This window comes from Oncorhynchus mykiss, chromosome 9 (assembly GCF_013265735.2).
Source record: "Oncorhynchus mykiss isolate Arlee chromosome 9, USDA_OmykA_1.1, whole genome shotgun sequence".
In the NCBI taxonomy this organism is placed as follows: Eukaryota; Metazoa; Chordata; class Actinopteri; order Salmoniformes; family Salmonidae; genus Oncorhynchus; species Oncorhynchus mykiss.
The window spans coordinates 61,252,460-61,279,043 of NC_048573.1; the positions used below are offsets into that span (position 1 = coordinate 61,252,460).

The window sequence follows — 26,584 nt, forward strand, 5'->3', positions numbered from 1 at the left end:
TGGTGGCATGTCTAGTAACATGTACATTATTTTCATGATGTATGACCGCATTTCCTTCTGCAAAATAAAATATTCACAACCATAGTTTTGGCAAGATAACACAGACCAAGCTGAGATGTGTAAATATTAGGTCAAGAACCAACTGCCATGACCCAAATCACAGCATAATGTAACAGTAAATATAGATACTAGTTCAGTATCAAGAGTAAAGCATGGCCAAAGACAGGATGCCGGTTCATGTTAAAATGATTGCTGTTTAATTGATTAACTTAATGTACAAACAAGTGCTAAAAATATTTTTCATAACTGGCTAACCACAACATAACAGTTGTGGTCCCACACTGAATTTAACAGATTACAGACACACCGACACCAAAGACAGCGTATAGGAAGCGTGATTAAAATAAAGATACTGTTCCAGCTTTAACGCTGCATGTCAACCAATCAGAAAGTACCTTTACATTGTGCAATCTGTAATGCTTCAGCAATACAGATTGAATAGAGCCACTACAGAATACTTCAAAACACATGAATACATATTACTCTGTTGGAAATAGTGGTTTCAAAGATCAAGTGAAAGACGTTGGAACATGTATTTTCATTCCATTTTGAAAACATGGCAAGTGGGGTTGTCTTGTTTGGATATGTTGAACACCGCTCTGCTTAGTAGGGTACATTGATCAGAATAAAGCAAAGTCACTGTAGGCTATACAATAGACATCAAACTCCAAAATATTCTTCATTACAAGGCATAGTGAAGAATCCAGAGCACGTTGAACATTCAAAATGCACTAAGCTGAGCCTGATATTACAGAGAGCTGCAGGTTTCTTTCCTATAGAACACCATGACCCAGATAGTCTTGCACTGTGGTTAACGTCACTATGTACATTTACTCAAGGCAGTAATTAAACTGTTGGGTATGGTGGATGTTATATTACAAGTGGTTGAATAGCAGATCTCCAATACATTTGCGCAATCTGCTTAAATCAGTTCCCAGTTATTCTTACACATGCAATGTGAGCCAATTACACACAAATCCAGAACAGTTTAGAGGGAAAATGTGTCACATAAACATGACTCATCTCTGAAAATAGACATAACATTGTAAGCATGTATTTTCCCCATTTAACTTAATTAAAACTAGATGCATTTACATTCTTTTAAATAAATATTTCATTGTCTTATCTACAATATAACTCCAACACAATATAAATAGGCTATAAGTGCAAATAAAGATTCCAAAGCTGGATCATGAGTCCTTGATCACTCAAAGAACTAGCACACTTTACAAAATAAGTATACTACATCAATTCCATGGTCTCCTTATAAAACCAACCTTTTTAAATGAACCTGACATTTACACAATTAAAGACCAAGGCCAATGATTAGAGCTAAAGTTAGTGAGCGCCCATTGATTCTCCGAACCCGATTTTGTTCATGAACTCCAGATTACATTCAACACATCTGCAACCTAGTCTATGAAACCAGTGTTGACCTTTGGTGGTACGACTTTATCAAGACATTGGTGTCAAACTGCATGATATATTGTGAGTTTTTTTTTTATATTGCAAAGGATATGATTTCCTTAAATCTTCTTATTTCAGAGGGGGTAAAACTGGCTTTGTGATGCATGGTCGCTCTAAAGAGCAGCTTCCATACATATGTGGGACTTTTAACATCAGAATGTAGGCAATGAGATGAGGCAGGCTTAGATTAAGAAAAAGTGATATGTGAAGTACACTGGAAACATGAATAGTTATTAACTAATCAAGTAAGGCCACTCCTTATGCACAAGCTTCCAAATGGGAGAGAACCAATACATTGGTCATGAGGTTCCTAATCATCACATAATAAAGCTTCCTTTGAAAGGATATGAATCATTCCCGGTAATTGGGAAGGGCTGCTGCATTCATAAGCGGGAGGGTAGTAGATGATTCGGAGGCACCGTCACAGCAGCCAGTTCTCTGTGACTCCTTTCTCAATGAAGCAGGAGACGACTAAGGCAAATTAGGCTACTTGGCACTAAAAACAAAAACAAAACATCAAAATAAAATTGTTAGACAACTCCTGAAAAAATATTTATTTATATACTGATAATAACTATCTACCCAGCTAAACAAAAACCAACATGGACCTGTGGAACACAAACTGGATAAAATCTGTTGGACTTTGACACATATCACTGAACAGCTGCCACATGTCAGCTTGAAACAAAGTTTGAGATCATTATGTTTCAGTTCAAGGTTCATGCTCACCCTTCAAAAAAACTAAACATTTTGCATTTCACTGCCAATTCATTCTCAAATCACATTCCACCAACCTTTTCTTATTAAATAAAAACTGTGTGCTCAGAAGCCTTCTTACCATGGCAGAGGATGCTACAACTCATTATCTTCAGAGTTTTTAGTGGCCACATTTGATGAGTAGCCACCTCGAGAGCTGTAACCCAGAAGTCGAGCACCGGTCATCATCCGCCATTTCTCAACCTTAGAAAACCGCCACCATTGCCCACCACCTAAGTGACTACCCCTCTAGACCTCTTCAATGACACACACCAACCAGCTCAATGCTAAAAGAGCAATACACTTCTGACATGGCCATTGTCTTCACTTTGCTCCACTACTGTGACTGGTGTATTGATATCAAAACACCAGAAAGCTTTACAAACGTAAATTATGCAGCTTTGGCAGAAACCGGCATCAGTGGTAACAGTGCAAGAACACATGCAACTGAGCTCCAAACATTTATGAAGAAAAGAGGGAGGAGCCATGACAAAGCAAGCTTTGGTTGGATGTTAGTTAATGAAATGAGAACTTCTTACCTTTGTTTAACTTTGTAGACTGCAAATACTGCACCAAAAATAATGGCTAGAAAGAAAAATAAATATGAACCCATAAGTTATTATTCTGTTTAACATCAGAGGCAGTTCCTTTTTACTTGGCATACATTTTAAAACCAAAACATTCCTGCTCCTTTTCCCTTATTGTGAATATAATGAAAAAATAATATTGGTATGCCAGTAACAATAGCAAATTATTATTAAATAACTCAGACTGCACAAGAAACATAAAGTCTATACATTTGTGAGTATGTTAGACAATTATTTAATAGTACAGCAACTAGTACACAATAGTTGAACGATAACTTGATTTGAAAAGAAAGTTGCCAATCCAATGAAACTCTTCAGAAGAATAGTTCTGCGAATTTGACCAAATTCCCACTTATTAGCATGACGCTAATGTTAGACTGTAATAGAGTACAGTATCTTCCTTGATTGATGTTGTTATCCACATAGCATGTCATTCAAAAATAACATCTGCTGCAACTCACCAAGTCCACCTACAACACAGCCTGCTATTACCCCAGTGTTGTCTGTAAATAAATAAGCATACACAGAAGGAAGGTGACATGAATTTGCAGTGAAGATGACTCATCAATAGTCTAAATACTGCTTGAACCATCAAAACATTCCATCCTGTTGTGCAACAATCGATAGATAACATTAGGGATGGGCAGGGTTATTCAAATATGAATGGAGTTGTAGATATTGGACAGTGAGCGCTGAAAAATAACCTCAATTAGTCAAGCTACTTTAGCTAGCTAGCTTAACCACAATTTGATGCAGTCAAGGCACTATCAGATGGTATGATAACTTAAGGCAGCAACAAGTTTGTCGAACTAGCGCGAGTCGGTTTGGCTACTTTCTCGGTCTTGCTCTCCCCTCTGTGCCACACAGACGGTCAGATCGCAGCACACAGGCTCTCTCTCGTCATGCGAGCATTGAAGTAAACAGAAATAACACCAACATTTTCTTTACAACATCTATTTCGACTCTCCGGATATCTGAAAATATGATATTATTTGAATACTGAAATAATTTCAAATGCCCATCCTTACATCACCAACCGACTGCATTGTCGGGGGCTCATAAGTAAGCATTTCACTGTTGTATTCGGCACATGTGACTAATAAAATGTTATTTGATTTAGATAGATGGCATCTGGGGCACAGCTTACTGTTGGCCTTTGGGGTTAGATCAGTGGGACGGGGTACACGATCTGTAACATAAAGAAGTGACATTGGGGTTAACACATACACTAATACAACATTCTGATGTTGGATAAAACAAATCAAAACAATGTAGTGAAAGAATGGAGGTGGTGTTAAGTGTTAGAGCTCGGCGATATGGGAAGAAAATATTCATATTGCGATACATTTCCTGAATTGATGCGATACACATTATGAACTTATTGTTCTATTGTTAAGTCTATATTTATTATCATCCTTTAAACTAAACTACCAGTGTGATGGTTGTAGCCATCAATTGTCCCATTAACAATCATCCATATTAGCAAAAATGTCATTTCACATTTCTGTAGTAGAGGCTACTTAACGTAATGAACGATATCAACAAAACGCGATATGGTCGCTGTAGAGAAGTTTATCATTCCAGCTCTAGTTAGTGGCATGGCATACTAGTCAACAAACTGGAGTTACATTTCAACACATTATTTCCGTGTTAGAGGCCATGAGCTCACATAGCTCAAGGTAGGATTCAGCCGTTTGTGAGGACAGAGTGAGGATAACTTCATGCATTTGATATGGGTTAAGATTTTCTCCATGACCACTTGACAGGTACATTGTTACATATATTCAGATCACAATCAATCCTTTGTTTCAGGTGAAGGAGAGTCTGATGGAGAAAAGACACCATAAACTACCACTGGATGCCGTCCAGATTACATTTGAATGTATAATTCAAGTGTCAATGGAAGTTTAGACAAATAACTAGGGGAATTTAGTGAGCATACTAGGCTGTGTATACCACACAGAACCAATGACGATTCTTCACCTCAGCCAGAGACTGACATTAACTTGGTGTTAAGGTCATTCAAAAGCCTCAGACTATTACCACAAAGGATCAAAGGTTAGGCTAATACAATGAGTTAATGTGTTCGGTGACAAAGTGTTGGCATAATATCTTCTCTCTGTCAACACTAAAACAAATATGTGAAGGTCATTCAGCTGTACAACAGGCACTCTGATTTCCTGTAGGCTAGGTAATGATAGGGGTCAGAAGCAAAGCCATCGCAAGCACACATACATACATACATACATACATACATACATATGTGGACACCGCTTCAAATGAATGGGTTAAAAGGTGCGTAAAAATCGAGAACACAGCCATGCAATCTCCATAGACAAACATTGGCAGTAGAATGGCTTACTGAATCACAAATGGCCATGATTGGGAGTCCCAGGGGGCCAGCATTGTCCGAGTTTGGCCGGTGCAGGCCGTCATTGTAAATAATTTGTTCTTAAATCGACTTGCCTAGTTAAATAAAAGGTTCAAATAAAATAAAATACTGAAGGAGCTCAGTAACTTTCTATGTGGCACCGTCATAGGCTGTTATTGTGAAGTGGAAACATCTAAGAGCAAAAAAAAAAAAAAGTTCCAAAATGCCTCTGGAAGCCACGTCAGCTTCATGAAATGGGTTTCCATGGCCAAGAAGCCACACACAAGCCTAAGATCACCATGCGCAATGCCAAGCGTTGGCTGGAGTGATGTAAAGCTTGCCGCCATTGGACTCTGGTTCAGTGGCAACACGTTCTCTGGAGTGATGAAACATGCTTCACCATCTGGCAGTCTGACGGACAAATCTGGGTTTGACAGATGCCTGGAAAACACTACCTGCCCGAATGCATAGGGACAACTGTAACGTTTGGTGGAGGAGGAATAATGGTCTGGGGCTGTTTTTCATGGTTCGGGCTTAGTTCCAGTGAAGGGAAATCTTAACGCCACAGCATAAAATTACATTCTAGACGATTCTGTGCTTCCAACTTCTGTGGCAACCGTTTGGGCATGGACCTTTCCTGTTTCAGCATGACAATGCCCCTGTGTAAAGCACATTTTTTTAATGTATGGCACATGAGACACCCGTCTGATTCACGCCTGTCTGGATCCATTGCGGAGCCCGCAGGGAAGGCACACCAGTATCTCCAGTGGTACATTTACCGTTAATTACCATAATCTCTAATCGACAATGTTAATTTGGTTACGGTATTTTCAGTTAATGCATTCAAGAATATGCATATAATTGTCAGATTAGGATAGAAAACACTCTAAAGTTTCCAAAACTGTCAAAATATTGTCTGTGATATTATTATAATATATATATAAGTTTCTTATAATCAATCCTCAGGATAAAATATATATATATATTTTATCCTGAGGATTGATTATAAAAAACGTTTGACATGTTTCTGTGGACATTATGGATAGTATTTGGAATTCGTCTGCGTTGTCGTGACCGCTCTTTCCTGTGGATTTCTGAACATACCTTTGTTTGTTTATTTTTATATCCAAAATAACACGCCAATCTTTATGGATCAAAAGGAACATTTGTGTAACTGGGAGTCTCGTGAAAGGTAAACAATTAATTTGATTGCTTTTCTGATTTGTGACCAAACTACTTGATGCTAAGTGTACATAATGTTTTGTTGAGCGATCGATAAACTTACAAATGCTTGGATTGCTTTCACTGTAAAGCATATTTTCTAAATCTGACACGACAGGTGGATTAACAAAAGGCTAAGCTGTGTTTTTCTATATTGCACTTGTGATTTCATGAATATAAATATTTTCAGTAATATTCATTGAATGTGGCGCTATGCAATGTAGCGGTTGTTGATGACAATTATCCCGTTAACGGGATTGCAGCCATAACAAGTTAACAACAAGCTAAGCTGTGTTTTCCTATATTGCACTTGTGATTTCATGAAAATTAAATATGTTTAGTAATTTAATTTGATTTTGGCGCGCTGCAATTCAGCGGAGCGGGTGTTGATGAAAAAAATCCCACTAATGGGATGGGGTGCGTCAAGAAGTTAATGTCCCATTGGTAGTCTTCCCAGTAACTTGTCCATTTTATTGTCCAAAGATTGCATGTTTGCATGCAGAATTGAGGGGGTTTATTCAATAACCTCCGAATTTTCAGAAGTCAGCCTGCTCTCCGGCCTCTTTCTCCGCCTCTTCACACAGATCACTGGGGTCGGGGCCTGTTCCCGAGGAGCCATATATCCTCCGCCTCGGGCTCGTCAGAGCCATGAAAGAAAAATTATTATATTAGTCCATGGTGAGTAATCGCAGTCCTGATGTCTAGAAGTTATTTTCGGTCATAAGAGACTGTAGCGGCAACGTTATTATGTACAAAGAGTAAAAAAAATTATAAAAAGTGAAACGCAGATTAACTTCTTGCGACTAGGGGGCGATATTTAAATGTTTGGATGAAAAACGTTCCCGTTTTAAACAAGAAATTTTATCACAAAAAGATCCCCGACTATGCATATAATTGACAGCTTTGGATAGAAAACACTGACGTAACCAAAACTGCAAAGATAGTCTGTGAGTGCAACAGAACTGATGTTACAGGTGAAACCCAGATAAAAATCCAACCAGGAAGTGCTGTATTTTTTGAAACCGCCTCATGCCAATGACTCCTTATATGGCTGTGAATGAGCTACGAATGAGCTTACGTTTTCCACGTATTCCCCAAGGTGTCTACAGCATTGTGACGTCTTTTTACGCATTTCCGTTGAAGAATAGCCGTAAGGGACCATATTTAGCAAGTGGTCACATGGTGTCACCCGCAGAAAATCTTGCGTAAAATACTGAAGTAGCCATTTTTCCAATCGCTTCTTATGAGAAACCAATTGCCTCGACTGATATATTATCGAATATATATGTTAAAAACACCTTGAGGATTGATCCTAAACAACGTTTGCCGTGTTTGTCGATATTATGGAGCTAATTTGGAAAAAAGTTTGGCGTTGTAGTGGTAGCATTTTCCGGTCGATTTCTCAGCCAAGCATGATGAACAAACGGGAGCAATTTCGCCAACAAAAATATATATTTTTTGCTATCTAACTGGGAGTCTCCTGAGTGAAAACATCCGAAGTTCTTCAAAGGTAAATGATTTAATTTGGTTGCTTTTCTTATTTTCATGAAAATGTTGCCTGCTGCCAGCAGAGCCTAGCATAGCATTATGCCATGATATACTTACACAAATGCTTGTCTAGCGTTGGCTGTAACGCATATTTTGAAAATCTGAGATGACAGTGTGATTAACAAAAGGCTAAGCTTGTGTTTGAATAGATTTCATTTGCGGATCCGGGATTGCTAGTCGCAAAATGTTAAACAAAAAATAATTGGTTGTGGGCACGTAAAATGTCTGCCTTCTGCTTAGGCGCCATATTACAATCTTGTTAGTGCTAGTTTGACCACCTGAAGGCATCTTTGAGAAGCATTTGATAGCCTTCAACAGTAACTGTACTAGAGAATTTAAAACATTTTTAAGAACATAGTATATGGGACTGATTAAGAAATGTTGCTTAATTAATTTGATTAATATTATGGTGTTTCTATACCAAGAAAAACCCTTCAGGTTTCCGTTAAGATGGAACGGAAAATATGGTGTTGACGATCAGGAGTAGGCTACAGTACTGGCCTATTTAGTTAACTTCTTTGGGACTGGGGGGGTGGGGCAGTATTGACTAGCTTGGATAAAAAGGTGCCCAGAGTAAACTGCCTGCTACTCAGGCCTAAAAGCTAGAATATGCATATAATTAGTAGATTTGGATAGAAAACGCTCGGAAGATTCTAAAACTGTTTGAATGATGTCTGTGAGTATAACAGAACTCATGTGGCAGGCAAAAACCTGAGAAAAAAAATCCAACCAGGAAGTGGGGAAACCTGAGGTTTGTAGTTTAAGTCATTGCCTATCGAATATACAGTGTCTATGGGGTCATATTGCACTTCCTAAGGCTTCCACTAGATGTCAACAATCTTTAGAATCTTATTTGAGGCTTCTACTGTGAAATGGGGGTGAATGAGAGCTGATTCAACCAGTGGCATGAGCTGACCACGCGCACACACGTGAGAGCGACCTGCGTTCCCATTGCATTTCTGAAGACAAAGGAATTTTCCGGTTGGAACATTATTGAAGATTTATGTTAAAAACATCAGAAAGATTGATTCTATACATCGTTTGACATGTTTCTACGGGCTGTAATGGAACTTTTTGACTTTGTCTGGACCTAGTGATCGCGCCTCATGAATTTGGATTACTGGACTAAACGCGAACAAAAAGGAGGTATTTCGACATAAAATGGACATTATCGAACAAAAACATTTTTGTTGAAGATCAAAGGTAAGTGAATATTTATAATGCTATTTCTGACTTCTGTTGACTCCAACATGGCGGATATCTGTATGGCTTGTTGTGTCTGAGCGCTGTACTCAGATTATTGCACGGTGTGCTTTTTCCGTAAAGTGTTTTTGAAATCTGACACAGCGGTTGCATTAAGGAGAAGTGGATCTAAAATTCCATTCATAACACTTGTTATGAACACTTATGTTTTTCTGTAAATTGATGTGGCTCTCTGCAAAAATCACTGGATGTTTTGGAACTACTGAACATAATGCGCCAATGTTAACAGATTTTTGGATATAAATATGCACTGTATCGAACAAAACATACATGTATTGTGTAACATGAAGTCCTATGAGTGTCATCTGATGAAGATCAAAGGTTAGTGATTCATTTTCTCTATTTCTGCTTTTTGTGACTCCTCTCTTTGGCTGGAAAAATGGCTGTTTTTCTGTGACTAGGTGCTGACCTAACAATCGTTTGGTGTGCTTTCGTCATAGCCTTTTTGAAATCGGACACTGTGGCTGGATTTACAACAAGTGTATCTTTATAATGGTGTAAAATTATTGTATGTTTAAGGAATTTTAATTATGGGATTTCTGTTTTGAATTTGGTGCCCTGCAATTTCACTGGCTGTTGTCGAGGTGGGACGCTACTGTCCCACTTGTACCAAAGAGGTTAACACCCCCTATGACCTCGTTTCCACAGCAACCAGTGATCTGGGTCAACAGCATCAATGGGATCAACTTTTTTTCTACGACTACAAATCCTTTTCTTGTCGTCAAATCCCTGCCAAGTCAGGTAACCTAAGCGCTTCCAAATATGGAGTTGCAGGTTTGCTATATCTGTCATCTTTGTGCATCTCTTATGTGCAAATCTATATGGCAGTCATTTTACTTAAGGACCTTGGAAATGCAGTTATATATATATAAAAAAATATTGTAATATATCCATTTACAAATACAAAAAAGGTGTTTGTTTTTGGATAGTGAACTGCATTTGTGGATAGTGATTTACATTTGTGAATTGGTACTTATTTTGTACTGATCATGATACACAAATACAAAATGCATGCTGTGAGTTGATATCATGATATTGATGCCATACGCTCCTGTCAATCTTGAGTAACAACAAACCTGATTATGCATAAAACTAGGCCTAAGCTACCTGGCCTAGGCTACCCGGCCTGCACAGTGCAGGCTTACAAAAATGTGCCCGTTTGGGGATCTGAAACTATATCTGATTGTCTTAACGCACAATCACTGTGGAGCTTCTAAAAGTAATTGTTCTTCGCCTCAAAAAGCAAGTAAACAAAGTCCGTTTTTACATTCATTGAGAATGAAAATAGCTCCTCAATGTAGCATAATTGAAAAATCTTTAAAAAAGGCCTCGCATTAAAAAAGTCCTCGCTGATTACTTATCCTCACTGAGGCCCCAGCATATTTCATACAAGGTTGCAAGTTCACTAGTGCAAGCTTCAGGCAGGACCCAAGTTAAATATTTGATACAATGTTTCAAGTTCCTTGCAAACAGGCCATGCATAGCCAATGTGATTTATAGGATATTTATTTTGATCAGGATATTTTCTACCTGCGGCGCTGCAAAGTTTTTATTTGTTGGCTTTATGTAGGCTATTTTTACATATTGGCAATGGCAATAGAAGTTCCTTTACATTTCTATCATTTGCATTTAGATAGAATTTTGATTAACCACATGACATTGAGTTTCAGATATGAAGACTATTTTAAATTAAATGAAAGCGTTCCACAAAAATCTGCATATGAAAACCATAACTGGCACGCAGATCAGGAACAGTTTATGATTCTGGTTAGATGTGTGTGTCTTAGTTTTTAATTGCAGTGCTTAAAGCATCAGGCAAAGTAGTCTACACATAGGTAATTTTATTCAAACATAGAGTGTCTATATAGGTAAAAATGCATGTTTTAAAATTTCGACCAATCGACTCAGTCTATCCAATAATTTAATTTGGGGGTTGGGGACAGCCCTAAAACACACACACACACACACAAGATTCAAATGGACTCTACCTTGGATTGTGGTTCTCTTTGTAGTAGTGGGATTTGTGGTAGTCAGAAGGGCTATAAAGACATGACATACAATTAGGCCAGTAAATTAACTATTCTTGTGCAGTCTGTCACAACACTTTACTGCTGTGATCACTCAAATGCTTTAGTCAGCCAGTGTGGTCTGAGTAGTAGAATGGTATTGGACAAGATGGTCAACCTCCCAAAGTGTGAAGGTAGCAGAGGTCAATGGAAGGTAATTTTAAATGGGTAAAATATTGAACTTCAACACCAGTTTGTCATCAATCGTAACCAGCTTTGCTACTAAAAATGCAGAGGCCAATATCAAGGAATGGATCAAAAACAGAACAGAAATAGATGGAAACTAAAATGACCAAATCCAAACTTATAATGCATACAGAGAAAATAAATACTTGAGATTGCTATGCATATGGTGAAAAATAACAAAATAAATACTTGAGATTGCTATGCACAAGCATGCATATGGTGAAAAATAACAATTAGCATGAACATGAATTCAAATACCATCTTGCCTCATGAAAAGTAATTGTGTTTATATGAGTAGAGGTCAGTTCCATAAAAAAAGCCAGTTTGTCGACACATTGGTCTTCTGGTCATGAACACCAAATGATGCAAAATTTCTGAGCTAAAGTATACACTGAATTGTGTTAAATAACAAACAGTGAAATCAGTCTTACCTTTGCATGTTGGGTAAGGAGCTGACCAGCCTTCTATGTCACAGGTCAGACTGGCTTTTCCCTCCATCTCATATCCAGCATTACACCTATACGTCACAAAAGACATGTACGTATAGGGGGGACGGCCGTCAATCCGAACACCATTCACAACAACAGGAGGAAGACATGACACCACTGCAGACATAAACAAAGAGATCTCATTAGCTGCTGTTTTGAGGTGAACAACATGACAAAAGTATATTATTTATTGGTTTTAGACTACTTGAAGCAATAAACAATGTTGTTATAATCACCCATTTATGAATAATGCAACTAATTATTATCTATCAAATAAATAGGGTAGATTCTATTGAAACCTACTTCCTCTGAGCTCAATGTTGCATCATGGTTATTAGATTAGGCCTACACATTAAACATGCTTTAGACTGCTTGATTGCCTGTCTCATGCACATCTGTGATAATGTTTGATTTTATTAAGCTAGATACTGTGATATTTACACATTTATCTTTCAGAGGAGGTCATCTGGAACTTGATCATGACTGTGTGGTGGAGGAAAAAAGTGGAAGCCCAAATAGATTTTATCAGTGTAAGCAACTTGTGTCAAACTCATTCCATGGGAGGCTGAATGTCTGCGGGTTCTCCTCCCTTGTACTTGATTGATGAATTAAGGTCACTAGTTAGTAAGGAACTCCCCCTCATCTGCTCATCTTAATTAAAAGGAAAACCAGTAGACCCTCCATGGAGGGTGAGTTTGACACCCCTGGTGTTAGCAGTTCATTATTGTTTTATTAACAATCATACTTATAAAAACAGGGGAAAAGGAAAGCTTTCAACATACTTTTACACTCCGGTGGAGCTGGCTGGAATTCTCCATTCTCACTGCAGGTTATGTATTTAGTTCCAACCAGAGTGTAATCCTTCTCACAGTCATATTGCACTACACTTCCATAGTCATACGTATCATCAGGTGGGACAACAGGCCCACCGTTGACAATGTTTGGGGGCTTTCCACACTTCACCACTGCAGATTAGAGCACAACAGCAGTTATGAAGAGATGACTCAGGCACATGCACAGAACTGTTAATGTTATTTTCACTTGACACGCTCCTTCAGATTACCAACCTTCACATACAGGAACTCTGCCATCCCAGCCTCCAGCCATACAGGTCCTTACACCGCTGCCCACAAGCACATAGCTGAAATATAGAAAGATTAGACAATACGAGACACTTTTTACAACTTTGCTTTCAGGATAGTAAGGGTTACAACAGAGACTGTTCACAGCTCTGATCAAAATAGTAATAACAGATGAAATTGAAATACTTTTTGTTTAGCTTTTAGGGAGGAGAAGTTTGATTAAGGCCTATTTGGAAAAATCACTAAATTAGGCCAACAAATGGACAGCTTTGTGAAAATGTTGACATGTTAATTCTAAAAAAATAAAATAAAACATTGAATAACATCTAAGACTGAAGAAAGCACTGACCCAGTGTTACAGGTAGCAACTACCTGGTCTCCAAACAAGATCCCCTCAGAGAGATTAAACTGGCCGTTCATCACTTCTCCTGGGCTGCCACACGACTTCCCTGAAACAACCATAGAGAAAACCAGTCAGACTTTCAAAATGACAGAGTGAGAAAGAGTTTAATGTTAGCACAAAACAGGTTAGAATTCCAGGCTAGTATTTCAATTAGATTTAAGGATGGGCAATGAATATATCAAGTTGAGTGGGTAAGTAAAAACTGGAAATATTTACAAGAATATGGCACAAATTTCCAGAACAAAAATAAATAGACGATTATATTACTTTCGCATTTCAGTTTCACTTCACTCCACACGCCAGCAGTACAGGTGACTGGCGTAGATCGTCCTGTACTGGCATATCCAATTGCACACTGAAAAGTGACTTTTGCGCCATCTACAAATGTCTCTTGCGTGATGAAGGCATCTGACAAAACCATGTTTGGCCCTCCTATGGGTTTGGTACAGTTTTTAGCTGAAAGAAGTGGAGACAAAATGGAATTCTGTTAATGACCAAGATGAACAAATACAGGAGACAACATTTTCAATTCAACCCACAAACTGTTGTAGTTTAAGCTTTAAACCACCATCTAGACAGAGAGAGATAAAAAGAAATAGGATTCTATACAGAAATGACCCCACCTTGGACAGTGAGAACAATCAAGGCCAGCTGGACCATCCATATCGTCAAGGGCCAACAGATGTTTGAGGGCTGCATGACATTATTTTCCTGTAACAAGCAGCAGCACACAATTTCCTGGATTGGTTGGTTTGCTTGTACTGCAAAGTTTTTTTCAGATCGCCACCTACGTAGACGAATTTCTCTAAATATCCACTTGCCGTAATCACGCTGTTGAGAAGGAAAAACACACACTGTCATACAAAAATCTTTGAGTTAGGGTAGCCATACAGATAACTAACTTTAGCTAGCCTAACTGGTAACGTTACTAGTGAAGCCTGGGACAAAGCACAATCAAACTTGCCCAAAACAATGTAACTGCCATGGAAACGCGTGGGGGAAAGGGCCATGGGGGAAATATCCCGAATCTCCTCATTGCCCCAAGCAAAATGTACCTACATTTAGGCTATTGTTTGTGTGAATTTCAGACTGTGGGGGATTACACTTGTATGGATGTTTACCCCAACACATGTTCATGTCATCATTGACATGACTACCAATATCTGTATGCTAGCTATGCTAACCAGCTTATACAAACAGGAGTAAGCATTTAGCATTCACTTCTAAATCTGAAAAAGGGACAACTATGTTATACAGCGAAAAACAGCCCAATGCAATATACACTGCTCAAAAAAAATAAAGGGAACACTTAAACACCACAATGTAACTCCAAGTCAATCACACTTCTGTGAAATCAAACTGTCCACTTAGGATGCAACACTGACAATAAATTTCACATGTGCTGTGTGAAAATGGAAATGGAATAGACAACAGGTGGAAATTGTAGGCAATTAGCAAGACACCCCCAATAAAGGAGTGGTTCTGCAGGTGGTGACCACAGACCACTTCTCAGTTTCTATGCTTCCTGGCTGATGTTTTGGTCACTTTTGAATGCTGGCGGTGCTTTCACTCTAGTGGTAGCATGAGACGGAGTCTACAACCCACACAAGTGGCTCAGGTAGTGCAGCTCATCCAGGATGGCACATCAATGCGAGCTGTGGCAAGAAGGTTTGCTGTGTCTGTCAGCGTAGTGTCCAGAGCATGGAGGCGCTACCAGGAGACAGATCAGTACACCAGGAGCTGTGGAGGAGGCCGTAGGAGGGCAACAACCCAGCAGCAGGACCGCTACCTCCACCTTTGTGCAAGGAGGAGCAGAAGGAGCACTGCCAGAGACCTGCAAAATTACCTCCAGCAGGCCACAAATGTGCATGTGTCTGCTCAAACGGTCAGAAAACAGACTCCATGAGGGTGGTATGAGGGCCCGACGTCCACAGATGGGGGTTGTGCTTACAGCCCAACACCGTGCAGGACGTTTGGCAAATTCGCCACTGGCGCCATGTGCTCTTCACAGATGAAAGCAGGTTCACACTGACTACGTGACAGAGTCTGGAGACACTGTGGAGAACGTTCTGCTGCCTGCAACATCCTCCAGCATGACCGGTTTGGCAGTGGGTCAGTCATGGTGTGGGGTGGCATTTCTTTGGGGGGGCCGCACAGCCCTCCATGTGCTCGCCAGAGGTAGCCTGACTACCATTAGGTACCGAGATGAGATCCTCAGACCCCTTGTGAGACCATATGCTGGTGCGGTTGGCCCTGGGTTCCTCCTAATGCAAGACAATGCTAGACCTCATGTGGCTGGAGTGTGTCAGCAGTTCCTGCAAGAGGAAGGCATTGATGCTATGGACCGCCCGTTCCCCAGACCTGAATCCAATTGAGCACATCATGTCTCGCTCCATCCACCAACGTGGCGTTGCACCACAGACTGTCCAGGAGTTGGCGGATGCTTTAATCCAGGTCTGGGAGCATGCCCAGGCGTTGTAGGGAGGTCATACAGGCACGTGGAGGCCACACACACACACTACTGAGCCTCATTTTGACTTGTTTTAAGGACATTACATCAAAGTTGGATGAGCCTGTAGTGTGGTTTTCCACTTTAATTTTGAGTGTGACTCCAAATCCAGACCTCCATGGGTTGATACATTTGATTTCCATTGATAATTTGTGTGATTTTGTTGTCAGCACATTCAACTATGTAAAGAAAAAAGTATTTAATAAGAATATTTCATTCATTCAGATCTAGGATGTGTTATTTTAGTGTTCCCTTTATTTTTTTGAGCAGTGTATATAGACCAAATTATTTGGACAACCATACAAATGAGTGGATTCGGCTATTTCAGCCACACTTGATGCTGACGGTTTATAAAATCGAGTGTACAGCAATGCAATCTTTATAGACAAACATTAGCAGCCTTACGGAAGAGCTCAGTGACTTTCAACGTGGCACTGTCATAGGATGCCACATTTCAAACAAGTCAGTTGGTCAAATTTCTGCCATTGGACTCAGTGGCAACAAGTTCTCTGGAGTGATGAAACATGCTTCACCATCTGGCAGTCCGACGGACAAATCTGGGCTTGGCAGATGCCAGGAGAACGCTACCTGCCCAAATGCATAGTGCCAACTGTAAAGTTTAGTGGAGGGGAGTGTGTCCTGGTTCGGGCTTAGCCCCTTAGTTCCAGTGAAGGGAAATCTTAACGCTATAGCATAAAATGATATTCTGGACAATTCTGTGCTTCCAACTTTGTGACAACCGTTTGGGAAATACCCTTTCCTGTTCCAGCATGAGGAATGCCTCTGTGCACAAAGAGAGGTCCATACAGAAAGCGTGTCGAGATCGGTGTGGAAGAACTTGACTGGCCCGCACAGAGCCCTGACCTCATCCCCATCGAACACCTTTGGGACAAATTGGAGCACCAACTGCGAGCCAGGCCTAATCGCCCAACATCAGTGCCCAACCTCACTAATCCAAGCAAGTCCCCGCAGCAATGTTTCAACATCTAGTGGAAAGCCTTCCCAGAAGATGGATGGATAAAAGTGGGGACCAACTCCATATTAAATACCCATGATTTTGGAATGAGATGTTCGACGAGCATGCACTACATGACCAAAAGTATTTCCAAAATCAGACTTGAGTAATTAGTTACGGTTTTCCATTACATCTAGAGCATTTGTGACTGTAGCAGGAGCTAGCAACCATTTCATTCATTTTTTTGCCGACCTTCACTGACACCTGTCATATTCAATGCGTGTTGCACGTTCGTATATTCATCAGTTATTCAGCACTCTGACACACAAACGAGAGTTCTCTGAAATCAGAGTAGATAGCCAAAATGAATTTACAAAGTTTATTCTCAAAGTCGCGGGGATGTCACGTCCTACTTTTATCAGTACACTCATAACCTAAGAATGACAAAATATCTATTAAATCAAATAACCGTATGTCGCAAATAAGCCATACATGTTTTTGTTGACCAGATTCAACACTCCATACAAAGTCATTTTTTGGTGAGCGAAAAATCGCCACCTGCTGGAGGGAGACAGATTCTCCGCTGAGTTGGGCCCCTCTCTTTGGGTGTGTTCGTAAATTTACTCTGGTATCTACTACTATTTCAGATAACTCTCGTCTGAGTCTGCCAGAGCACAAGAATGCGCAACACCAGTTGAATGTTGGCAAAAATACTTAATTAAAATTGTTGCCAGCAGTACAGTTACAACGCTCTAGATAACATGAAAACAGTCTAATCAGCTCTGCTAGTGCGAGTAAAATTGTCAGTGTGCAGTGTTCTCTCGGTGTCTGGAAGTAGCTAGCAAGCTAGCCAACTTTTGCCAGTTAGCTTGGGTGCTTAACCGACGTGAGGTCAGAATGGTCGAATCAACCCCACTTCTCGGCCAGAGTGCACTCACGAGTAGGCTGGACAATGGAACAAGTCAAAATTCACCCAAGGATGAAAAACGGCCAAAGAATGTTGAACAATGACTGTTCTGGCTGTTTAAAAATCAGTCACATATTGAAAAAGAGGACAGGGACATTTTTTTGTTTGTTTAGGGTATACACCTTTTTCTGGAGAAGAAAATCATTAACCATGGAGCAGAAACATTTTGAATTTGATGGCTATGTGCCAGCCATCACTAATACTGTGACAGGGAACCCAAACCGGCTGCGTGCGTGCGCCATCGTGCATAAATGTATTTTGTCCCCCCACAACAAATGCGATCATGACATGCAGGTTGAAAAACTCAACCAATTACATTAAATTTGGGGACAGGTCAAAAGGCATTAAACATGTATGACAATTTAGTTACCTAGCTTGCACAGGCAACTAATTTGTCTTATTTAGCTAGCTTGCTGTTGCTAGCTCATTTGTCCTGGGATAAACATTGAATTTTTATTTTACCTGAAATGCACAAGGTCCTTTACTCCGACAATTAATCCACACATAAAACTGTCAACCGAATCATTTCTAGTCATCTCTCCTCCTTCCAGGCTTTTTCATCTTTGACCTTAACGTAAACTCACCCCATTCCATACAAATGTGCACAACCGCAACATTCAAACGAGGCAACAAAGAAAACTAATGGGACTGTAGCGACTGTGTTGACGTCAAAATCTGGGGTGTGAACTAGGTTTCTACTCAAGCGTTGATCAACTAATCAAATCGTATTTGTTATACACACATGGTTAGCAGATGTTAATGCGAGTGTAGCAAAATGCTTGTGCTTCTAGTTCCGACAATGAAGTAATAACCAACAAGTAATCTAGCTAACAATTCCAAAACTACTACCTTATAGACACAAGTGTAAGGGGATAAAGAATATGTACATAAAGATATATGAATGAGTGATGGTACAGAGCGGCATAGTCAAGATACAGTAGATGGTATTGAGTACAGTATACACATATGAGATGAGTATGTAAACAAAGTGGAATAGTTAGTGGCTAGTGATACATGTATTACATAAAGATGCAGTAGATGAAATAGAGTACAGTATATACCTATACATATGAGATGAATAATGTAGGGTATGTAAACATTATATTAGGTAGCATTGTTTAAAGTGGCTAGTGATATATTTTACATAATTTCCCATCAATTCCCATTATTAAAGTGGCTGGAGTTGAGTCAGTGTGTTGGCAGCAGCCACTCAATGTTAGTGGTGGCTGTTTAACAGTCTGATGACCTTAAGATAGAAGCTGTTTTTCAGTCTCTCTGTCCCAGCTTTGATGCACCTGTACTGACCTCGCCTTCTGGATGATAGCGGGGTGAACAGGCAGTGGCTCGGGTGGTTGTTGTCCTATATGATCTTTATGGACTTCCTGTGACATCGGGTGGTGTAGGTGTCCTGGAGGGCAGGTTGTTTGCCCCCGGTGGTGCGTTGTGCAGACCTCACTACCCTCTGGAGAGCCTTACGGTTGTGGGCGGAGCAGTTGCCGTACCAGGCGGTGATACAGCCCGACAGGATGCTCTCGATTGTGCATCTGTAGAAGTTTGTGAGTGCTTTTGGTGACAAGCCGAATTTCTTCAGCCTCCTGAGGTTGAAGAGGCGCTGCTGCACCTTCTTCACGATGCTGTCTGTGTGGGTGAACCAATTCAGTTTGTCTGTGATGTGTACGCCGAGGAACTTAAAACTTACTACCCTCTCCAATACTGTCCCATCGATGTGGATAGGAGGGTGTTCCCTCTGCTGTTTCCTGAAGTCCACAATCATCTCCTTAGTTTTGTTGACGTTGAGTGTGAGGTTATTTTCCTGACACCATACTCCGAGGGCCCTCACCTCCTCCCTGTAGGCCGTCTCGTCGTTGTTGGTAATCAAGCCTACCTACCTTGTGTCGTCCGCAAACTTTATGATTGAGTTGGAGGCGTGCGTGGCCACACAGTCGTGGGTGAACAGGGAGTACAGGAGAGGGCTCAGAACGCACCCTTGTGGGGCCCCAGTGTTGAGGATCAGCGGGGTGGAGATGTTGTTGCCTACCCTCACCACCTGGGGGCGGCCCGTCAGGAAGTCCAATACCCAGTTGCACAGGGCGGGGTCGAGACCCAGGGTCTCGAGCTTGATGACGAGCTTGGAGGGCACTATGATGTTAAATGCCAAGCTGTAGTCGATGAACAGCATTCTCACATAGGTATTCCTCTTGTCCAGATGGGTTAGGGCAGTGTGCAGTGTGGTTGAGATTGCATCGTCTGTGGACCTATTTGGGCGGTAAGCAAATTGGAGTGGGTCTAGGGTGTCAGGTAGGGTGGAGGTGATATGGTCCTTGACTAGTCTCTCAAAGCACTTCATGATGACGGAAGTGAGTGCTACGGGGCGGTAGTCGTTTAGCTCAGTTACCTTAGCTTTCTTGGGAACAGGAAAAATGGTGGCCCTCTTGAAGCATGTGGGAACAACAGACTGGGATAGGGATTGATTGAATATGTCCGTAAACACACCAGCCAGCTGGTCTGCGCATGCTCTGAGGGCGCGGCTGGGGATGCCGTCTGGGCCTGCAGCCTTGCGAGGGTTGACACGTTTAAATGTTTTCCTCACGTCGGCTGCAGTGAAGGAGAGTCTGCATGTTTTGGTTGCGGGCCGTGTCAGTGGCACTGTATTGTCCTCAAAGCGGGCAAAAAAGTTATTTAGTCTGCCTGGGAGCAAGTCATGGTAATGGCACTATAGTATTGGAGAAAAGTTGAAAATAAAAAAATAAAACTGACCCTCCGTTACATCGTGATGTGTCATGTCGTAACGTACAGCACTCATAAAGCAACTATTTCTGTCTTACGATCTCCATCCACCAGGTGTAGCACAGTAATTTTGTGTGTCATCACTGCATGCGATCATCATTCCCAAAGCCGCTGTTTACTTCTAAGATCACTTTAGCACCGCACTAAAAACCGATTCAAATTCGACACAAACCTTCAAAATAGGTATGTATTCACACATTATATAAACTCTTTATAGTGTTTTATTTACATTTAGAGGCGATTAGGTGACGAGTTGGACAGATCGAGTGAAAAAAAGCAATTTTCCCACAAAACATCTCTCCTTTTCACTATCACGCATTAGCTTCGCTTCCCCACCTGCCATTTTTTAAAAGACCCGACGCGGCTCATTGCCTGCTTGAATTATGCAGAAACGGGCAGCGTTTAGGTCATGTAATTGAATCTGTTGGAAAGGGGAGAAATTGTGCTTTACAATGGCATTGACATCACAGTTGATCTGGAAGTATTTCGTTTTTGGGGCGCTAAAATAAGGGCAATTGTACGGACCAAGGCGATGTACGAGTTTACGTTATATGGTGATTGGCATCTAAACTTTCATAGCATTACCACAACAACGGCAAAACAGTTAGTCTTTCAATCACCCACGTGGGTATAACCAATGAGGAGATGGCACGTGGGTACCTGCTTCTATAAACCAATGAGGAGATGGGAAAGGCAGGACTTGCACCGCGATAAGCGTCAGAAATAGGAATTACTTCTATTTTAGCCCTTGGCAACGCAGACGCTCGTTGGCTCAATAATCGAATAACAATAATTGCACACAAAGTAGACTACACTTTTTTATTTTTTTTTATTTTTATTTCACCTTTATTTAACCAGGTAGGCTAGTTGAGAACAAGTTCTCATTTGCAACTGCGACCTGGCCAAGATAAAGCATAGCAGTGTGAACAGACAACAACACAGAGTTACACATGGAGTAAACAATTAACAAGTCAATAACACAGTAGAAAAACAAAGGGGGGAGTCTATATACAATGTGTGCAAAAGGCATGAGGTAGGCGAATAATTACAATTTTGCAGATTAACACTGGAGTGATAAATGATCAGATGGTCATGTACAGGTAGAGATATTGGTGTGCAAAAGAGCAGAAAAATAAATAAATAAAAACAGTATGGGGATGAGGTAGGTGAAAATGGGTGGGCTATTTACCAATAGACTATGTACAGCTGCAGCGATCGGTTAGCTGCTCAGATAGCTGATGTTTGAAGTTGGCGAGGGAGATAAAAGTCTCCAACTTCAGCGATTTTTGCAATTCGTTCCAGTCACAGGCAGCAGAGTACTGGAACGAAAGGCGGCCAAATGAGGTGTTGGCTTTAGGGATGATCAGTGAGATACACCTGCTGGAGCGCGTGCTACGGATGGGTGTTGCCATCGTGACCAGTGAGCTGAGATAAGGCGGAGCTTTACCTAGCATGGACTTGTAGATGACCTGGAGCCAGTGGGTCTGGCGACGAATATGTAGCGAGGGCCAGCCGACTAGAGCATACAAGTCGCAGTGGTGGGTGGTATAAGGTGCTTTAGTGACAAAACGGATGGCACTGTGATAGACTGCATCCAGTTTGCTGAGTAGAGTGTTGGAAGCCATTTTGTAGATGACATCGCCGAAGTCGAGGATCGGTAGGATAGTCAGTTTTACTAGGGTAAGCTTGGCGGCGTGAGTGAAGGAGGCTTTGTTGCGGAATAGAAAGCTGACTCTTGATTTGATTTTCGATTGGAGATGTTTGATATGAGTCTGGAAGGAGAGTTTGCAGTCTAGCCAGACACCTAGGTACTTATAGATGTCCACATATTCTAGGTCGGAACCATCCAGGGTGGTGATGCTAGGCGGGGATGCGGGTGCAGGCAGCGATCGGTTGAAAAGCATGCATTTGGTTTTACTAGCGTTGCCAATAATAAGGTAGCCGAGGAAAGCAGAAAGGTCTAAATGCCAACAATAGCGAGGCAGGCATTGTGACACAGAACAATCGGCTGGGAATAGAACATTCGGAAGGCGAGTCCAATAGAACTAATGAGCTGGCAGGGTGAAAAAAATTCACTAAAATTGGGCATGTATTTTTCGCGATTTACTATAGAACTACGGCAAGCAGCTGGGACATATAGTAATATTACTTAATTAACTGTGTTCCACGACGCATGCAATTACATCTATTTTTATAAAAGCGTTACAAATGGAACGTGTCCAGCCTATACACAGATAGCTAAACCGCCCAAAGTATTCGCAACCCAACTCCACCGTGATGCTAACGGTACAACAGCTAACTAATTAGCCAGGCTAGCAAAACCATAGTCAAATAGTATCTACTGCGTTACCTAGCTTTGTTATTTTGTATTTTCGTGATTTTATTGAAAATAGTTCAGCAGTATGGCACGAGGGGTGTGACATGTTATGGCCAAAAGAGAACAGCAATGGCGTATTGTAGGCACTAACTCCGCCATGCCATGGTTCGTTGGGAAAGGCCTATAGACAGAGAGGAAGAGGTATTGTGTTTGTAAATTCACTCTGGAGTGCCAGAGTGCGCTCTGGGCGTTCGTAAATTCAGAGCGTTGTCAATTGTCCATTTGTAAATTCAGAGCGTTTTCGCTCTCTGACTAGTCGTATTTGATCAACTCCATTGATGTCTAGTTTGAGGAAACACTCGGATATTGTAGCTGGATCAGCTTGCTACCGTGTTAGTGTCCATTGCTAGCTAGCACTTTCTCTAATTTCCAATAATGATAATCTATGGTATTTGGAAGTCTTACCTTATTGTTCAAATGGTCTGTCCACTTTCTTCAAAAAGCTGCTCCGTCGAATATGTATTCTAACTCACTGTTCTGGCTTCTTCTTCTATGCTATCATGGCGGTCCGCAAACAATCGACAATCGTTTAAGTGCATGCCGCCACCTACTGGGCTGGAATGTACGATCAATCATGATCTGCCCAATTCTGTACTACCATGAAAATAAAATCGAAACCCAAATAAATCCCTAATAATTTCTACCCCCCCCCCCCCAAAAAAAAACTCCACCTCCCCAACACCCCTACCCCATTCAACTGTGTATATATATACATATATATATATCTCATGCTGAATCACTCCCCCCTTAGAATTGTTCAGCACGTCAACAACCATTTCAACAGTAAACATGTTATCTATTTTGTCGTCTCAACAATAACCTTCAAGCTGGCATTTCTGCTTTCCACAACTGAGTCGTATTGATAACCTTACCAATAAAAGCTAGTCAACTTTATTCATTATCAAAGTGTCCTTTGACACTGCAAGTTCATTCCTCCAAACCATGCCAGGACCAGCAGAAACACCAGTCCCAACATTAGGTCCACTTACTACAGGAGCAGCCATGGAAGCTCATAATGTAAAAAATATATATAAAAAAATAAATCAAACTTTGTCACATGCGCCAAATACAACAAGTGTAACCTTACCGTTAAATATGATCTTTATTTAACTAGGCAAGTCAGTTAAGAACAAATTCTTATTTTCAATGATGCCTAGGAACAATGGGTTAACTGCCTTGTTCAGGGGCAGAAGGACAGATTTTTACCTTGTCAGCTCAGGGATTTGATCTTGCAACTTTCCAGTTACTAGTCCAACGCTCTAACCACTAGGCTACCTGCAAGCCCTTAACCAGTAAACAGTGCAGTCCACACTGTAGTCTTACAGCAACTGCTTACGATATATCATGACTAATTCTATATCTCTGAGCCTCTCTGCACCTGGCATCCACCAAATGCTGCACTATGTTCCACCCCCATAATTACAACGCTTAACCTTCACATTGCTACCACATTCACCGTAACCACGTTCCCTTCCACACCTGGCACAGCTTTTACTTCCTTTACATTGAACAGCTACATGTCCCATTCTTTTGCATTTATAACACCTTAATGGGGATGGGACAAATTATCTGACATTGAATTTAAGGAATCCTATATGTACTTTTCCAGGCATAACCTTCTTAAACCTCAGCAGCACTGATAGGCTTTCATTTCTTTGACCTTCTTTCCTACAGACTAACATTTTGGCCTGAATCACTCTTTCTCCATTTTTTTCTTAAATATCATCTATGGACATATATTGGTACCTCAGTGATGACTCGCCTCAATCTAGCATAAGCACCAGGGACATGGCTTTTAATCTTCTTCCCATTAAACTTTTCCATTGTCAGAATCTTCTCTTGCTGAGCCTGGCTACCACAAAATGTTAACAATATACCATTTCCAATTAACCAAGCTAATTTCACTTCATCTACAGCATTAGTTAGTCAGATAGGGTGTAAGTGAGGCCCTGTGGTCTCATCAAACACTATCACTACTTTTCACTCCAACACATCATTACTCTTGCTTCCTACCTTGGCCCTCTTTATGCTTTTGTTTTACTATGATCTCTCTTCTACCGGTCTTAATATATATTTTTTTATATAACTAGGCAAGTCAGTTAAGAACAAATTCTTAATTACAAGGACAGCCTACCCCAGCAGTGATACAACCTGGATTCGAACCAGGGACTGTAGTGACGCCTCTTGCACTGAGATACAGTGTCTTTGACTGCTGCACCACTCGGGAGCCCATTCCAACCCCTCCGGTCCTTGACCCTCATCCTCCCGCTCCATACCATCAGAACTGACACCCATATTGTTGGCATTTCAACACAGCTGTTACTTCACCAACTTTTTCCAAATTACATCTGCACTACTCGCCGCCATTTCCGACCGGTGGCTCCTTCTTCTTTAAGGTTTTATGGCAGACTGCACCCATTGGTGTATTGCTGCCACCTACTGTACAGCTATTGAACAAAAAAAGTTGAATATCCATTGCGGGAAACGGGGTGGGGAATACCACCATTTTATACGATACAAAAATAAAATTAATCCCAAAAGGCCCCACCCTACTCCTTCAGTGATAATCCAAATCACATCCCTACACAGGCTCAAGGGCCTTTGCGGATGGAACATTTCCATCGACAGGATTCCTTGTAATGCCTCTGCTGTTAAATCCGAGTCCCAAAAAACTTTCAGCCGCGCTTACAACGATGCCTTTTTTCTAAGATTTCTTTATTTGCGCTGTGCGGTTTATAACTAATGCAATAAATGATACAAAGTCCACCTTTAACATGCAACATGTCAGGATCCTGTTGGCGAGTAACATTTACTGATGTCTCAACATAACCTCACATAACCCAAATATATGTACGAAGGGAGAGACTTCTTCAAATAACAAAATAATGAATGGAGTGGGTTTCCTCACTCCATCCACCATACGGGTCAGTCGGCATGCACCAACCACTGCATCTACTGTTCTCTCAGATAAGATAACTTCAGAACAAACTTCTTTTCCCCCCCCCCAAATTTTTTTTGGGGGGACTCTTGTTCCATGTAGTGAATCTGTTATTCAATGCGTTTGCATGGGCTAACATTTTTTATCAAATACTTTTTTAATATATACAGTGCATTCGAAAAGTATTCAGATCCCTTAACTATCCACATTTTGTTACGTTAGTTTTATTCTAAAAATTGATTAAATCATTTTTTCTCATCAAGCTACACACAATACTCCATAATTATAAAGCAAAAACAGGTTTTTAGATTTTTTTTTGCAGAAATATCACATTTACATAAGTATTCGAGGCAGGTAGCCGGAAGGTTACTAGATCGAATCCCTGAGCTCACAAGGTAAAAATCTGTCGTTCTGCCCCTGAACAAGGCAGTTAACCCGTTGTTCCTAGGCTGTCATTGTAAATATGAATTTGTTCTTAACTGACTTGCCTAGTTAAATATTCTTTTTTAAATTCAGACCCTTTACTAAGTACTTTGTTGAAGCACGTTTGGCA

At 40.8% G+C, this 26,584-nt stretch overlaps 1 protein-coding gene across 7 annotated transcripts; it reads right to left on the reverse strand.

Moving 5' to 3' along the window:
- Positions 1-234: 234 nt before the first annotated feature.
- Positions 235-23,654, reverse strand: LOC110532574 (complement receptor type 1). 7 transcript variants are annotated; one of them, XM_021616579.2, is made up of 13 exons: positions 23,499-23,654; positions 14,122-14,329; positions 13,766-13,954; positions 13,445-13,544; positions 13,081-13,154; positions 12,796-12,978; positions 11,957-12,130; positions 11,262-11,312; positions 4,018-4,059; positions 3,332-3,373; positions 2,823-2,868; positions 2,366-2,440; positions 235-2,023 (listed from the first exon to the last, which is right to left on the reverse strand). In XM_021616579.2, exons 2-12 carry the CDS (start codon positions 14,195-14,197, stop codon positions 2,380-2,382), a joined length of 1,038 nt encoding a protein of 345 aa, XP_021472254.2. In that variant the 5' UTR covers positions 14,198-14,329; positions 23,499-23,654; the 3' UTR covers positions 235-2,023; positions 2,366-2,379. The 7 variants fall into 7 exon arrangements, with proteins under 7 accessions (XP_021472254.2, XP_021472255.2, XP_021472259.2 ...); XM_021616580.2 differs by having other exon boundaries at positions 14,122-14,209; positions 23,499-23,623; XM_021616584.2 differs by lacking the exon at positions 11,262-11,312.
- Positions 23,655-26,584: the final 2,930 nt, after the last annotated feature.

Coding starts and splice junctions, on each gene's coding strand:
- LOC110532574 (XM_021616579.2), bottom strand. CDS start 14,197: ATGCAGCCCTCAAACATCTGTTGGCCCTTGACGATATGGATGGTCCAG. Junction 4,060..11,261: donor AAAGAGAACCACAATCCAAG/GTAGAGTCCATT, acceptor TTTATGTTACAG/ATCGTGTACCCCGTCCCACT. Junction 2,869..3,331: donor CTGTGTTGTAGGTGGACTTG/GTGAGTTGCAGC, acceptor TTTTCTTTCTAG/CCATTATTTTTGGTGCAGTA.